Here is a 13,555-nt window from a genome sequence, read left to right as displayed (position 1 = left end):
AGGGGCTTATGAGTGATGGTCACTCACTGGTCCGTTAGGGGTGTAGTGTCCAAATTTCGTGTCTATTCGTCCAGTGGTTTTTGAGTTATGTTAATCCCACAAACGAACATTACATTTTTATTTATATAGATTATTATGTTTACTTATAGCCTGCTTTTTCTCTCCACGAGGAGACTCAAAGCAGCTTATTATAGAACACAAACACAAACATCCACTAGGCACGCATTGTGCAAAAATACAAAGTCTGTGACATGGGGAGGTGGAAACAGGGAAGACGCAGGATATGTCCTTGGCATTTTGAGCACAGATCAGATTGGGTATACAATGTTACTTCCATGTTCCAACCCTTATGACTTTATCCCACTTGTGCAACTCTGGGCTGCTACACTGAGGCAACATCCTTGCTGTTTTGCGACACCGAGGCAAAACCGTGACACACAGCATCATTAACCACAGTGATCTGTAAATTCAAGCATTCTCAATGTGGTATCCTCCAGAAGTTTCACATGAAGACTTTGAACATTGCTGGCACTGGATTCCCACAGAGATTCCCACAGAGAGGTCATTTCTCAAAGCCTTAGCTTCTTCTAACCTAGCAGTGCAAAAACATGTAATGTGAGTAGATCAATAGGTACCGCCTCAGTCGGATGGTAAAATGCGCCCATGTAGCCATACCGGCAAAAGAGGAGTCTACAGACAACAAGGCTCCTCGGCATGGAAATGGAACAAGAGCACCTCCCCATGGCCAAAGTTGAGCACCGCATCCAAGACGCTGGAGATGGAATGGGAAACCTTCGCCTTTGTTTGTGTATTGCATGTTGTTGTTTACTGTATAAAAGGCATTGAATGTTTGCTTATATATGTATATACTGTAATTCGCTCTAAATCCCTTTGAGGAGATAGAGCGGCATATAAATATAGTGTATTATATTTAATACTAGCTGTCCCCTGCCACGTGTTGCTGTGGCCCAGTCTGTGTATATGTGTTTTGTGTTTGTATATATGTGTATATTATTTGTGTATATATGTGTTTGTGTATATATGTGGTTTTGACCATGTGTTGCAATGTATTTTGTTTTTGTTTTTGGACTTTTTAAGTCTCTTCTGCTGTGTTTTTCAGTGTTTTTATGAGTGGTGGTCACTCGTTGGCCTGATAGGTGTCTTGTGTCCAAATTCAGTGTCAATTCGAACAGTGGTTTTTGAGTTATGTTAATCCCACAAACTATCATTACATTTTTATTTATATCGATTACTAGCCGTCCCCTGCCACGCACTGCTGTGGCCCAGTCTGTGTATATGTGTTTTGTATATGTATATAGGTATATATATGTGGTTTTGTGAATGCATTGTAATGTATTTTGAATTTTTTGGCTTTTTAAGTGTCTTCTGCTGTGTTTTTCAGTGTTTTTATGAGTGATGGTCACTTGTTGGCCTGATAGGTGTATTGTGTCCAAATTTGATGTCAATTCTTCCAGTGGTTTTGGAGTTATGTTAATCCCACAAACGAACATTACATTTTTATTTATATAGATTATTATATTAAATGTTTTTAATTGATATGTATGTATGTATGTTGTGGTGTCAAATTGTTGCCAATCTGTAGGCCAGTGATGGGCAACCTTTTGAGCTTGGTGTGTCAGAATTTGCCAAAAACCTGAGCATAACTTGGGTGGGGTGTCAACTTCAAGAAAAAAAACCATAATATTGCAATATTTATAGTTTAAGTAAGAAAAATGTATATTCCATGCTGAGTTATGGAGTGAACAATGCTCAAATTTGCAGATGTTAAATCTGTAGAGCCTTTTACAAATTTAAGGATGGAATTAGATTGGCTCTTATAAGGTGTACTTCTCTGTATGTGGCCACATGTGGCCGTGTGTCATCAAAAATAGCCATGCATGTCAGTGCTGACACGCGTGTCATAGGTTTACCATCACGGCTGTAGGCTGCCTTGAGTTGCCTTCGGGCTGAGAAAGGCGGGATAAAAATGCTGTAAATAAATAAATAAATATTAATATTATTACTATGGTTTTTTTTTCACTTTCATGGAAGGGGGGCTATGCCAAAACAAATGGGGAGAGCTGACTGCGAACTAATTCTTGAAACAATTATGATGAAACACAACCACAAAATGCTTAAATAAATTAAAAGCATTGTTATAGCAACAGTAATAATCAGGTTGTATTGCTTGACTTTATTACCTGAGATTAAGCTTATTGCTATGAGTCACCTGGCACAGTACTTAGGAGAAACATGAGATTACACATGTCTGTTGACATATGTGCTCCACCAGTTATAAAAGCAAATGCTAGAGCTCTGATAAAAACAACTCTCTACATTGCCAAATAATCCACATTATCCACTTTGGATTATACGAATTTGCACTGCCACAGAATCCAGTTTAAAGCAGATAATCAGGATTTTATATGGCAGTGTAGAAGGGGCCTAAGTCTGGAAATATTTTGTCAGATAATTGAGGGATTTCTATAAGGATTATGATTATAGAGGGCAAGATAGACAAAAACACAGATCAAAAAACGTGTATGGCCTGGGGCCACTTTATAGTTCCAACACAGAAATCAGGACTGCTCCAGAACATCTGGGAAATGTTTCTTTGGCTTGCAAAAAACAACAACACCCTTGTTGCACTAGCAAAGTTGTAGCTGTAAAGTAAGTTGTCCAGTTCTAAATGCCTGTTTTTGGCATCCACTGGGACACTTGCTGCCCATAAAAATAAGATGAAAAACCAACATGCTGCACAGCTGTTACGTGTACGTGTGTGTATGTGTCTTCCAAGTCCTCTAAAATACAGCCCACTGCCCCTGAACATATATATCAGGCCTCTGAACATATATATCAGACCTTGGCAAACTTTTGCCCTCTGAACATATATACAAGGTTTTTCCTTGTGACATTTTAATGATTCAATAAAACAGATGTGGGCAAAATACAGGCCTGGGCTCACATGCGTCTCCACCCAAAACTCTGTTTTTCAAGTGCCCAACCCACCAATCCTATTTTCTGGTCCAAATACAGTTAAAGTTAATTGCATTTCTTAGATGCCTCCAGAAGTTGAATTCCACTGTTGAATAACACCTCTTCCCTCACCGCTAAATTAGCCAAGATAATCATTTTTCACAATCAAAATTGCTCAGATTTATTCGGTTGTCCCCACAATTTGTTTCCCCCCCAAGGTGCTTGGGGGAAATAAATGACGGGAGATAACACAGCAACAGGCACATTGAGGCCCTTTGTACGGGCCCTTCCACACAGCCATATAACCCAGAAAATCAAGGAAGAAAATCCCATAATATCTGCTTTGAACTGGGTTCAAATATATTTCAGTTCAAAGCAGAAAATGTGAGATGTTATTCAGCTGAGTAGAAGGGACCTACACTGCCATACAAAATCCAGATTATCTGCTTTGAAGTGAATTAAATAATAATGATAATAATAATAATAATAATAATAATAATAGACTCTGGCACAAGCCAGTCAAGGTGGTCCCAGTGGTGATCGGCACACTGGGTGTAGTGCCTAAAGACCTTGGCCTGCACTTAAACATGATCGGCATTGACAAAATTACCATCTGCCAGCTGCAGAAGGCCACCTTACTGGGATCTGCATGTATTATTTGCCAATACATCACACAAGTGTCTGAAGTGTGATCCAGTACAACAGCCAACAGAGTGATCTTGTGGGATTTTCTGCCTTTACATTCTGGGTTATCTGGCTGTGTGGAAGGGCCCTGAGTGTATACATTTTTAAGTGTTTGTAACTTCAATTCAACCATCAACAGTGATCCTTCAATATAAGCACACAGGCTGCAGATGGAGAGGCCCCTTCATTCTTCCCCTCCAATCCTCCCTCCCCAATGAAGCAGCTGCCTCAAATTCCTGGAAGTCTTGTGACTCCCATCAGGAATCCTGAGAAGAAGGCAGAAAGGTAAATTCCATGTGGAAGAGTGTTTCTTGACCTTCCTAATGCTGCAATCCCTTAATACAGTCCCTCATGTTGTGGTGACCCCCAACCATAACATTATTTTAGTTGCTACTTCATAACTGTCATTTTGCTACTGTTATGAATCGTAATGTAAATATCTGATATGCAGGATGTATTTTCATTCGCTGGACCAAATTTGGCACAAATACTCAATGTGCCCAAAAGTGAACACTGGTGGAGTTTGGGGAAAATAGACCTTGACATTTGGGAGTTGTAGTTGCTGGGATTTATAGTTAACCAGAGCATTCCAAACTCCACCAACAAAGGAATTGATGCAAACTTGGCACACAAAACTCCCATGACCAACAGAAAATATTGGAAGGGTTTGGTGGGCATTAATATTGAGTTTTGGAGTTGTAGTTCACCTACATCCAGAGAGCACTGTGGACTCAAAACAATGATGGATCTGGACCAAACTTCACATGGATACTCAATATGCCCAGATGTGTACACTGGCGGAGTTTGGGAAAAATAGATCTTGACATTTGGGAGTTGTAGTTGCTTGGATTTATAGTTCACCTACAATCAAAGAGCGTTCTGAACCCCACCAATGATAGAATTGGACCAAACTTCCCACATGGGACCCTCATGACCAACAGAAAATACTGTGTTTTCTGATGGTCTTTGGTAACCCCTCTGACACCCCTCCCGACCCCCAGGTTGAGAAACGCTGATGTAGACTGAATGCAGTTTGACACCACTTTCATTGCTATGGCTCAATGCTAGGGAATCCTGAGAGTCATAGTTTGGTGACATCCCAGCATTCTTTGGTAGAGAAATCTAAAGACCTTGTAAACAACACAACTCCCAAGACCGCACAGCATTGAGAAATGGTAGTGAAAGTGGTGTCAAACGGCATTCATTCTACAGTGTAGACAGGGCAACTTGGTCCCTCCAGGTGCTTTGGACTTCAACTCTTACAATTCTATGGAACCCCAGGAGAGGTAGTTTTGCAAGGTATCTGTAGTTTTGTGAGGTGGTTTTGCAAGGTAGTAGGACACCCAAAGGTGCATCTACACCAGGCTGTTAGGAAGTGTGGTAGTTGAGAGTCCAAAGCACCTAGGGGGGCCCAAGTTGGTCCATGCCTGGTGTAGATGCACCCTTGGGTGTCCTACTGCCTTGCAAAACTACAGATACCTTGCAAAACTACCTTTCCTGGGCTTCCATCGAACTCAGCCCTGGCAATTAATGCGGTGTCAAACTGCATTCGTTCTAGTGCAGACCAGACATGGGGCAACATGGGCCCTCCAGGTGTTTTGGACTTCAACTCCCACAATTCTATGGAAGCCCAGGAAAGGTAGTTTTGCGAGGTATCTGTAGTTTTGTGAGGTGGTTGTGCAAGGCAGTAGGACGCATCTACACCAGGCTGTTAGGAATTGTGGGAGTTGGGAGTGCAAAACACCTGAAAGGCCCATGCCTGGTGTAGATGTATCCTTGGGTGTCCTACTGCCTTGCAAAACTACCTTGCAAAACTACAGATACATTGCAAAGGTATCTGTATGTATCTATAGTTTTGCAAGGTGGTTTTGCAAGGCAGTAGGACACCCAAAGGTGTATCCACACCAGGCTGTTAGGAATTATGGGAGTTGGAGTCCAAAACACCAGGAGGGCCCAAGCTGGCCCATGCATGTTGTAGATGCACCCTTGAGTGTCCTACTACCTTGCAAAACTACAGATATATTGCAAAGGTATCCGTATGTATCTGTAGTTTTGCAAGGCAGTAGGACACCCAAAGGTGCTTCTACACCAGGCTGTTAGGAATTGTAGGAGTTGGGAGTCCAAAACACCTTGAAGGCCCAAGCTGGTCCATGCCTGGTGTAGATGCACCCTGGGGTGTCCTACTGCCTTGCAAAACTACCTTGCAAAACTACAGATACATTGCAAAGGTATCTGTATGTATCTATAGTTTTGCAAGGTGGTTTTGCAAGGCAGTAGGACACCCAAAGGTGTATCCACACCAGGCTGTTAGGAATTATGGGAGTTGGAGTGCAAAACACCTGGAGGGCCCAAGCTGGCCCATGCCTGGTGTAGATGCACCCTTGAGTGTCCTACTGCCTTGCAAAACTACCTTGCAAAACTACCGATACATTGCAAAGGTATCTATAATTTTGCAAGGCAGTAGGACACCCAAAGGTGTATCTACACCAGGCTGTCTGGAATTGTGGGAGCTGAAGTCCAAAACGCCTGGAGGGCCCCAGATGGCCCATGCATGGTGTAGATGCATCCTTAAATGTCCTATTACCTTGCAAAACTACAGATATATTGCAAAGGTATCCGTATGTATCTGTAGTTTTGCAAGGCAGTAGGACACCCAAAGGTGTATCTACACCAGGCTGTTAGGAATTGTGGGAGTTGGGAGTCCAAAACACCTTGAAGGCCCAAGTTGGTCCATGCATGGTGTAGATGCACCCTTGGGTGTCCTACTGCTTTGCAAAACTACCTAGCAAAACTACCTTTCCTGGGGTTCCATAGAATTGTGGGAGTTGAAGTCCAAAACACCTGGAGGGCCCAAGTTGCCCCATGCCTGGTCTACACTAGAACGAATGCAGTTTGCCACTGTATTAATTGCCAGGGCTAAGTTCAGGAAAGATAGTTTTGCAAGGTATCTGTAGTTTTGCAAGGCAATAGGATGCCCAAGGGTACATCTACACCAGGCATAGACCAACTTGGGCCCTCCAGATGTTTTGGACCCCCCCCCCCCCACTTCCACACTTCCTAACAGCCTGGTGTAGATGCACTTTTGGGTGTCCTGTTGTTGTTGTTCATTCGTTCAGTCGTCTCCGACTCTTTGTGACCTCACGGACCAGCCCACGCCAGAGCTCCCTGTTGGCCGTCGCCACCCCCAGCTCCTTCAAGGTCAGTCTAGTCACTTCAAGGATGCCATCCATCCTTGAAGATGCACTTTTTGGGTGTCCTACTGCCTTGCAAAACCACCTTGCAAAACTACAAATACCTGGCAAAACTACATTTCCTGGGCTTTCATAGAATTGTGGGAGTTGAAGTCCAAAACACCTGGAGGGCCCAAGTTGCCCCATGTCTGGTCTACACTAGAAGCATTTCTCAAGGCTGTGCGGTCTTGGGCATTGTGTTGGCTACCTTGCAAAACTACCTTTCCTGGGCTTCCATAGAACTGAGACCTGGCAGTTAATGCAGTGTCAAACTGCATCAATTCTCCAGTGGAGATGCACCCCATAGGAAGTTGAAGCGCCACGTTTCATGCCAAGGAGGAGGAGGAGAAAAGAAGGAAAGCAGAAGTGGTTGTAGTGGAAATAATGCAGATTGAGTTGAGAATCCCTTTCATGCTCTGGATTCCTGGGATTTCTATGCTTCAGAGAAGGCGACACATATGTATCTAAGCTTTGGAAACAAGATCTTATTGTGGCAGAGAAAGGGGTGCCCACCAAGTCCACAGTGGAGAGCGGAAAGGGGGAGGAGGGAAAGGGGGCTTTCCTTACCGGGCTTCTTGCCCCTCCATTCGGCCCACAGCAAGGTCAAGTCAGCATCTGCTCGGATCCAGCGCTTGACCAGGAGGGCCATGATGACCAAGGCGAGGAACCCGAGTGCCAGGCAGAGGAGGCAGGCCATGGCAAAACCTAGGCGAGCCCGGCGGAGGCTTTTCTTTCTTCCCCTTCGCTTGGCAAAGTGGGGCGGACTTGGCCCCACCTCGTCGGAGGGAGGGAGGGAGGAAGGGAGGCGGTGGGGTGGAGCCTGGGACCCCCTCCCCTTGCCTTCCCCAGCCTTTCCTCCCCTCCCCTCCCTCTCTTGGCCTCCGCCTCTGCCTCCAAAGCTTCCTCCCTCTTTCTCTCTGCAGTGGAATCCCACCCACCCGACCTGCCTTGTCTCAAGGCTATGGAATTCAAGGAGTTACCCTTTGGTGAAGCCCCACCAGCACTCTTTAGCAGAGAAGGCTAAGAAGGCCTTCACAAACTGCAACTCCCATAATTCCGATGCACAGAGCCATTTTTCGGGCATAGGCAAACTTGGGCCCTCCCTCCAGGTGTTTTGGATTCAACGCCAAAGTTTGCCCATGCCTGCACCTGATGCTGGACTACAACTCCTGTATGCTATTGGGTTCTAAGAGTTGTCCTTTGGTGAAGCCCCACCAGCACTCTTTAGCAGAGAAGGCTAAGAATCATAGAATCAAAGAGTTGGAAGAGACCTCATGGGCCATCCAGTCCAACCCCCTGCCAAGAAGCCGGAATATTGCATTCAAATAACTCCTGACAGATGGCCATCCAGCCTCTGTTTAAAAGCTTCCAAAGAAGGAGCCTCCACCACACTCCGGGGCAGAGAGTTCCACTGCTGAACGTCTCTCACAGTTAGGAAGTTCTTCCTCATGTTCAGATGGAATCTCCTCTCTTGTAGTTTGAAGCCATTGTTCCGCGTCCTAGTCTCCAGGGAAGCAGAAAACAAGCTTGCCCCCTCCTCCCTGTGGCTTCCTCTCACATATTTATACATGGCTATCATATCTCTTCTCAGCCTTCTCTTTTTCAGGCTAAACATGCCCAGCTCCTTAAGCCACTCCTCATAGGGCTTGTTCTTCAGACTGTTGATCATTTTAGTCGCCCTCCTCTGGACACATTGCAGCTTGTCAATATCTCTCTTGCCATACCACAACTCATATAATTCCAATGCACAGAGCCATTTCCCGGGCATGGGCAAACTTGGGCCCTCCCTCCAGGTGCTTTGGACTTCAACTCCCAAGTTTGCCCATGCCCAAATTTTTTGGACATGGGCAAACTTGGGTTCTAAGTTGTCCTTTGGTGAGTTGTCCTTTAGTTGTTGTTGTTATTATTATTATTAACCCCAACTTTGATTATTATGCAATTCCGGCACAATAAAAAAAATTAAAGTAAGGTAGAAAACCGAGTAAAACCAACCTCATCCTGCTTGGAAATAGGAGAATACACATCCTTACTCACACTATGTCACTGCCAGAATACTGGAACAACAGCCTAAGAAACCCATTGCATCTGAGGCAATAATGAAAATGCAGCAATTGCCATTTACGTGTTTTTCAAGTCATTGAAGTGTGTTCCACTAATGATTGAAATCAAAAGCAGCGACAGAAGAGACATGGCGTCATCTAATCCATTGCTGTAATTGCGTTTTACCATCCTCATGTGATAAAGCCCTTGGTTTGCTGTCTCTACATTTTTTTATTACGACTGGATTATTCAGGTTTTCCTTGCGCATGCACACACACACACACACACAGCCCCTTGCATTTTCCCCAGTTGGAGTATAGGTTTCCTTCCACAAAGAGACTTTATTTTTCCATCCACCAATGATTTTTGTGACTTCTGGCAGAGATGTGGCATGTCTGAAAGCAAAATCATGCTATATTTCTGTACTCATTTTGCATGCAAGGATGCAAAAACATGCCTTTTTATACAATGTAAGATTAACCATGGTACAGATCTTGACTCTAAGGGTACATCTAGACCAGGGGTCCACAAACTTTTTAAACAGAGGGCCAGGTCACAGTCCCTCAAACTGTTGGCGGGCTGGATTAGAATTAAAAAAATAAATGAATGAATTCCTATGCACACTGCACATATCTTATTTATAGTGCAAAAACATTTTAAAACAATACAATAATTAAAATTAAGAACAATTTTAACAAATATAAATATATTAGTATTTCAATGGAAAGTGTGGGCCTACTTTTGGCTGATGAGAGAGGGTTGTTGTTGTTATTGTGTGCATTTCAAGTAGTTTCATACTTAGGTTGACCCTGAGCGAGGGCCGGGTAAATGACCTTGGAGGGCCGCATCCGGCCCCCGGGCCTTAGTTTGAGGACCCCTGATCTAGACTGTAGAATGAATGCAGTTTCGAGACCACTTTAATTGCTACAGCTCAAAGCCATAGATTATGGGAATGTGTCAAAGAGTGTTGGTGCCTCACCATACTACAAACCCCATTATTCTACAGTATTAAGCCATTGCAGTTAAAGTAGTGTCAAACTGCAGGGATCACTTTGACCAGGGACCACTCTCCAACATTAATACTAAAAGGGTTACTAATCAGTTTTTGGTCAACTTTGGTTGTTTGAGGTGCTGATTCAGAAAATTGCATTGGATAAACCACATCAGTTCTAGTTTCTGATACAGAACACATGCCATCCAGTAGTCACCATCTGCTTGCCCACAGAAAACCATATTTAAAAATCTGGAGTTGATGTGGTAGTAGTAATCCTTCATGAGTAGTCAGGACCACAGGTTGGGAACTATAGATAGACAGACAGACAGACAGACAGATAGACACATGCATGGGTAGCACAGGGAAAGGTTAACAGCCCTGTAGTGTCTGTGCCCCTTTTCAGAAGATTTCACCTACTTTCTGTCCCTGTCATAATTAGATTTTGAAAAAAATTGGTTTGTTGTGAAAACAAGGAGGTGAGAAAGCTTCAGTGGAGACATCTTTTCCCCATGATAATAACTCATTCAGGAGTGAATTTCCCTCTCTTCCTGTTGTCTCACCCCCATTCTTGACTATGAACCATTTCTGAGTCGGATGTTTGTAACTTGGGGACTGCTTGTACTAAACCATACCACTGCACTTTCAGTAGAAAAGGTGAATGACTTCTTCTCCGCCCTTTTTCTAGCTATTAGTAATATTTGCCCTGAAAAAAAATGTTAATCTTTAACTTTTTAGGGCCAGCTGCTTGTCATTAGTAGATGTTTGGAGGCCAGTCATCCATTACGAAATTAACCATGCTGGAATGTATTGTCGAAGGCTTTCATGACCGGAATCACTGGGTTGTTGTAGGTTTTTTTGGGCTGTATGGCCATGGTCTAGAGGCATTCTCTCCTGACATTTCACCTCCATCTATGGCAAGCATCCTCAGAGGTAGTGAGGTCTGTTGGAACTAGGAAAAAGGGTTTATATATCTGTGGAATGACCAGGGTGAGCATGTAGACAATTTCAACAGAAAGGAGGAAACCCTGAAAATGAACAAAATCTGGCTACCAGTATTTAAAAACTCAAAAATTACAACAGCAAAACAACAGAGAGGAAGCAGGCAGGGACATCTAATTACCTCTCAACAAAAGTTTGCTATAGGCACAGTCAGCCCATTGTATGGTAATTAAGGTGGTCCGTTGAACACACTATCCCGCAAGTGGAGGTCGCCATTTTGGAAAATCGCCGCATAAGTATTTGCCACCTAGTCCAAAATGTCAATATTAGTGTGGGGTCCGTGGAAAAAATCATTCAAGACCATCTTCCCATGCATAAAGTATCCGCTCGCTGGGTTTCCTGGCTGCTCAAACCTTTCCAGAAACAGCAACGAGGTTTTTTTTAATTTCTTTATTGAAAAATTTTCTGTTTACATAAAATAATGGGGATTTTCAGGGAGGGAGAAACTAGGTAAGGAATGGGGGATGGGAGGGGAGGGCATGGGAAGTAGGTTAGGGTTTGAGGGGGCGGATAGGTTTCAGGGTAGAGGGGTTAGGTTAAGTTTGTTGACTTCCCGTCTTCTCATTCCTGGGAGGTTTCATTTTCTTTTATCTCTCCTTCTTAGTATGATCCTCTTTTTCTTGTTCAATTAAATGATTATAATTTTCCCCTCTTAATATTTATATCCAAATTAACATTTTCCCTTTTTCTAAAAATCTGATCAATAAACTCCAATCTGCTGTTCTTTTGATTTGTTTGTGTCTAAGTTGATGTGTCAGATTGTCTATATTTCTGATTTCCAACAGTTTAACTAACCATTCTTTTCTAGTTGGGATTTCTTTCCCCTTCCAATATCGGGCGAAGACTATTCTGGCTGCAGATGTTATGTAAGCCGCTCCGAGCCCCAGGGGAGTGGTGGCATATAAGTTTAAATAATAAATAAATAAATAAAATGTAACTAAAAGGATATCTTTGCTTTTGTCCAGATTAAAATCTATAATCCCTAGCAAGAAGTACTCTGGTTTAATTGGGAACTTAGATTGGAGAATTTCTTGTGCCGCCTTATGTATTTCTTTCCAATACTTACTGGCTCCTTCACAACCCCACCACATATGGTGAAATGTTCCTTTTTGTTTTTCACATCTCCAGCATTTTTCACTAACATCTTTACAGCAAAAAGTTGAATGCACTCAGGCTCTCTTGACAATATACCATGGAAACCAGGAGGACTTTTTCAACAGACTGATCACACAGGATGAAAACTGAGTCCTTCTCTATGATCCTGAGACTCAAGTCCATCCAATTCAATGGAAGCATCATGACTTGCTGCCTCCAAAGAAGGCACGTGCCCAACTCTCGGCAGGCAAGGCCATGCTCACAGTATTTTGGGACCAGCACAGAGTAGTATGGATGGATTTCCTAGCAAAGGGTACCATGATCACTGGGGCATATTGTGCTTCATTGTGAGAGGCCATCAAAACCAAGAGACGTGGCATGCTCACCAAAGGTGCCCGCCTTCTGCAAGACAATGCACCCATTCACAACTCACATGTTGCCCAAATGGAAGCATGCTCATGTGGCTTGGAAATTCTACCACATCCCCCTTACTCACCGACCTTGCACCATCAGACTTCCATCTCTTTCCAATGATGAAGTTATTTTTGAAGGGCAAGCATTTTTCAGATGACGGGACTCTGATTTCCAAAGCTTTTGGAACAACCTGTCGACTTCTACAAGTGAGGTGTTTGTTGTTGTTCATTCGTTCAGTCGTCTCCGACTCTTTGTGGTCTCATGGACCAGCCCACGCCAGAGCTCCCTGTCGGCCGTCACCACCCCCAGCTCCTTCAAGGTCAGTCCAGTCACTTCAAGGATGCCATCCATTCATCTTGCTCTTGGTCGGCCCCTCTTCCTTTTACCTTCCACTTTCCCCAGCATAATTGTCTTCTCTAGGCTTTGCTGTCTCCTCATGATGTGGCCAAATACAGTTGCTTAAAAAGATGGGAGAAGTGTGGGTCTGTAGGTGGCACCGAGGGAGAGAAGGACTAATAACTCTGCCAAGTTTCATTACTCTCAGTCCACAGGAAGTGGGTCGGGGAAATCTTTAATGAACACCCTTCGTATTTTACTCCAAGGATCATGATTGTCTTGGCTTTGGTTCCCTGTGGTCTGCCACACGATAACTGTATGTGATCAGTTTCAGGTTCAACCAGTTTTTGTTTTGTTTTGCCCAAGGCAAATGTACATTCCTCCTCATTCCTCATTTCACTGATAAACACAACACTGGAACATTAAATTAAGAATTGACTTTAAAAGCTATTCTTTTTTCATGTATCCCACAATGGAGTTGTGAAACAGCAGAGATTTACGTGCATTTTCACCATTCTTTTTGAAAGGCCACTATTGCAACACTTGCATTTCTTCCTATTTCCCCACTGCACAAAATAAGTATTATATAAAAGTGTAGGAGTATTTTATTCTAGAAACCAATACTAAAACTTAATCTGGTGGATTAAGGGCATCATGAAAGAAGTAACAGAAAGATACCAGAGGCCAAATTGGGTGACATATGGTGCAGAGATTAAAATGTACCTTATTCTTCCGCCTCATTGAAACCATCTTGTATAATATGGGTGCAATCCATGTCTGATTATTT

The 13,555-nt window shown here is 43.3% G+C and overlaps 1 protein-coding gene across 1 annotated transcript in view; it reads right to left on the bottom strand.

The window, feature by feature from the left end:
* DHRS7 (dehydrogenase/reductase 7) overlaps positions 1–7,668 on the bottom strand; it is a 36,649-nt gene extending 28,981 nt beyond the window's left edge. The window contains exon 1 of the mRNA XM_060754016.2: positions 7,458–7,668. Coding sequence (XP_060609999.2) covers positions 7,458–7,587 — 130 coding nt within the window. The 5' untranslated portion in view covers positions 7,588–7,668. The remainder of the gene's footprint in view (positions 1–7,457) is intronic.
* Between the last annotated feature and the right edge of the window lie 5,887 nt (positions 7,669–13,555).

This window comes from Anolis sagrei, chromosome 1, assembly GCF_037176765.1.
Source record: "Anolis sagrei isolate rAnoSag1 chromosome 1, rAnoSag1.mat, whole genome shotgun sequence".
Classification (NCBI taxonomy): domain Eukaryota; kingdom Metazoa; phylum Chordata; class Lepidosauria; order Squamata; family Dactyloidae; genus Anolis; species Anolis sagrei.
Note: the sequence above shows the minus strand (reverse complement) of the source record. Positions and strands in the feature narration are given on the sequence as shown.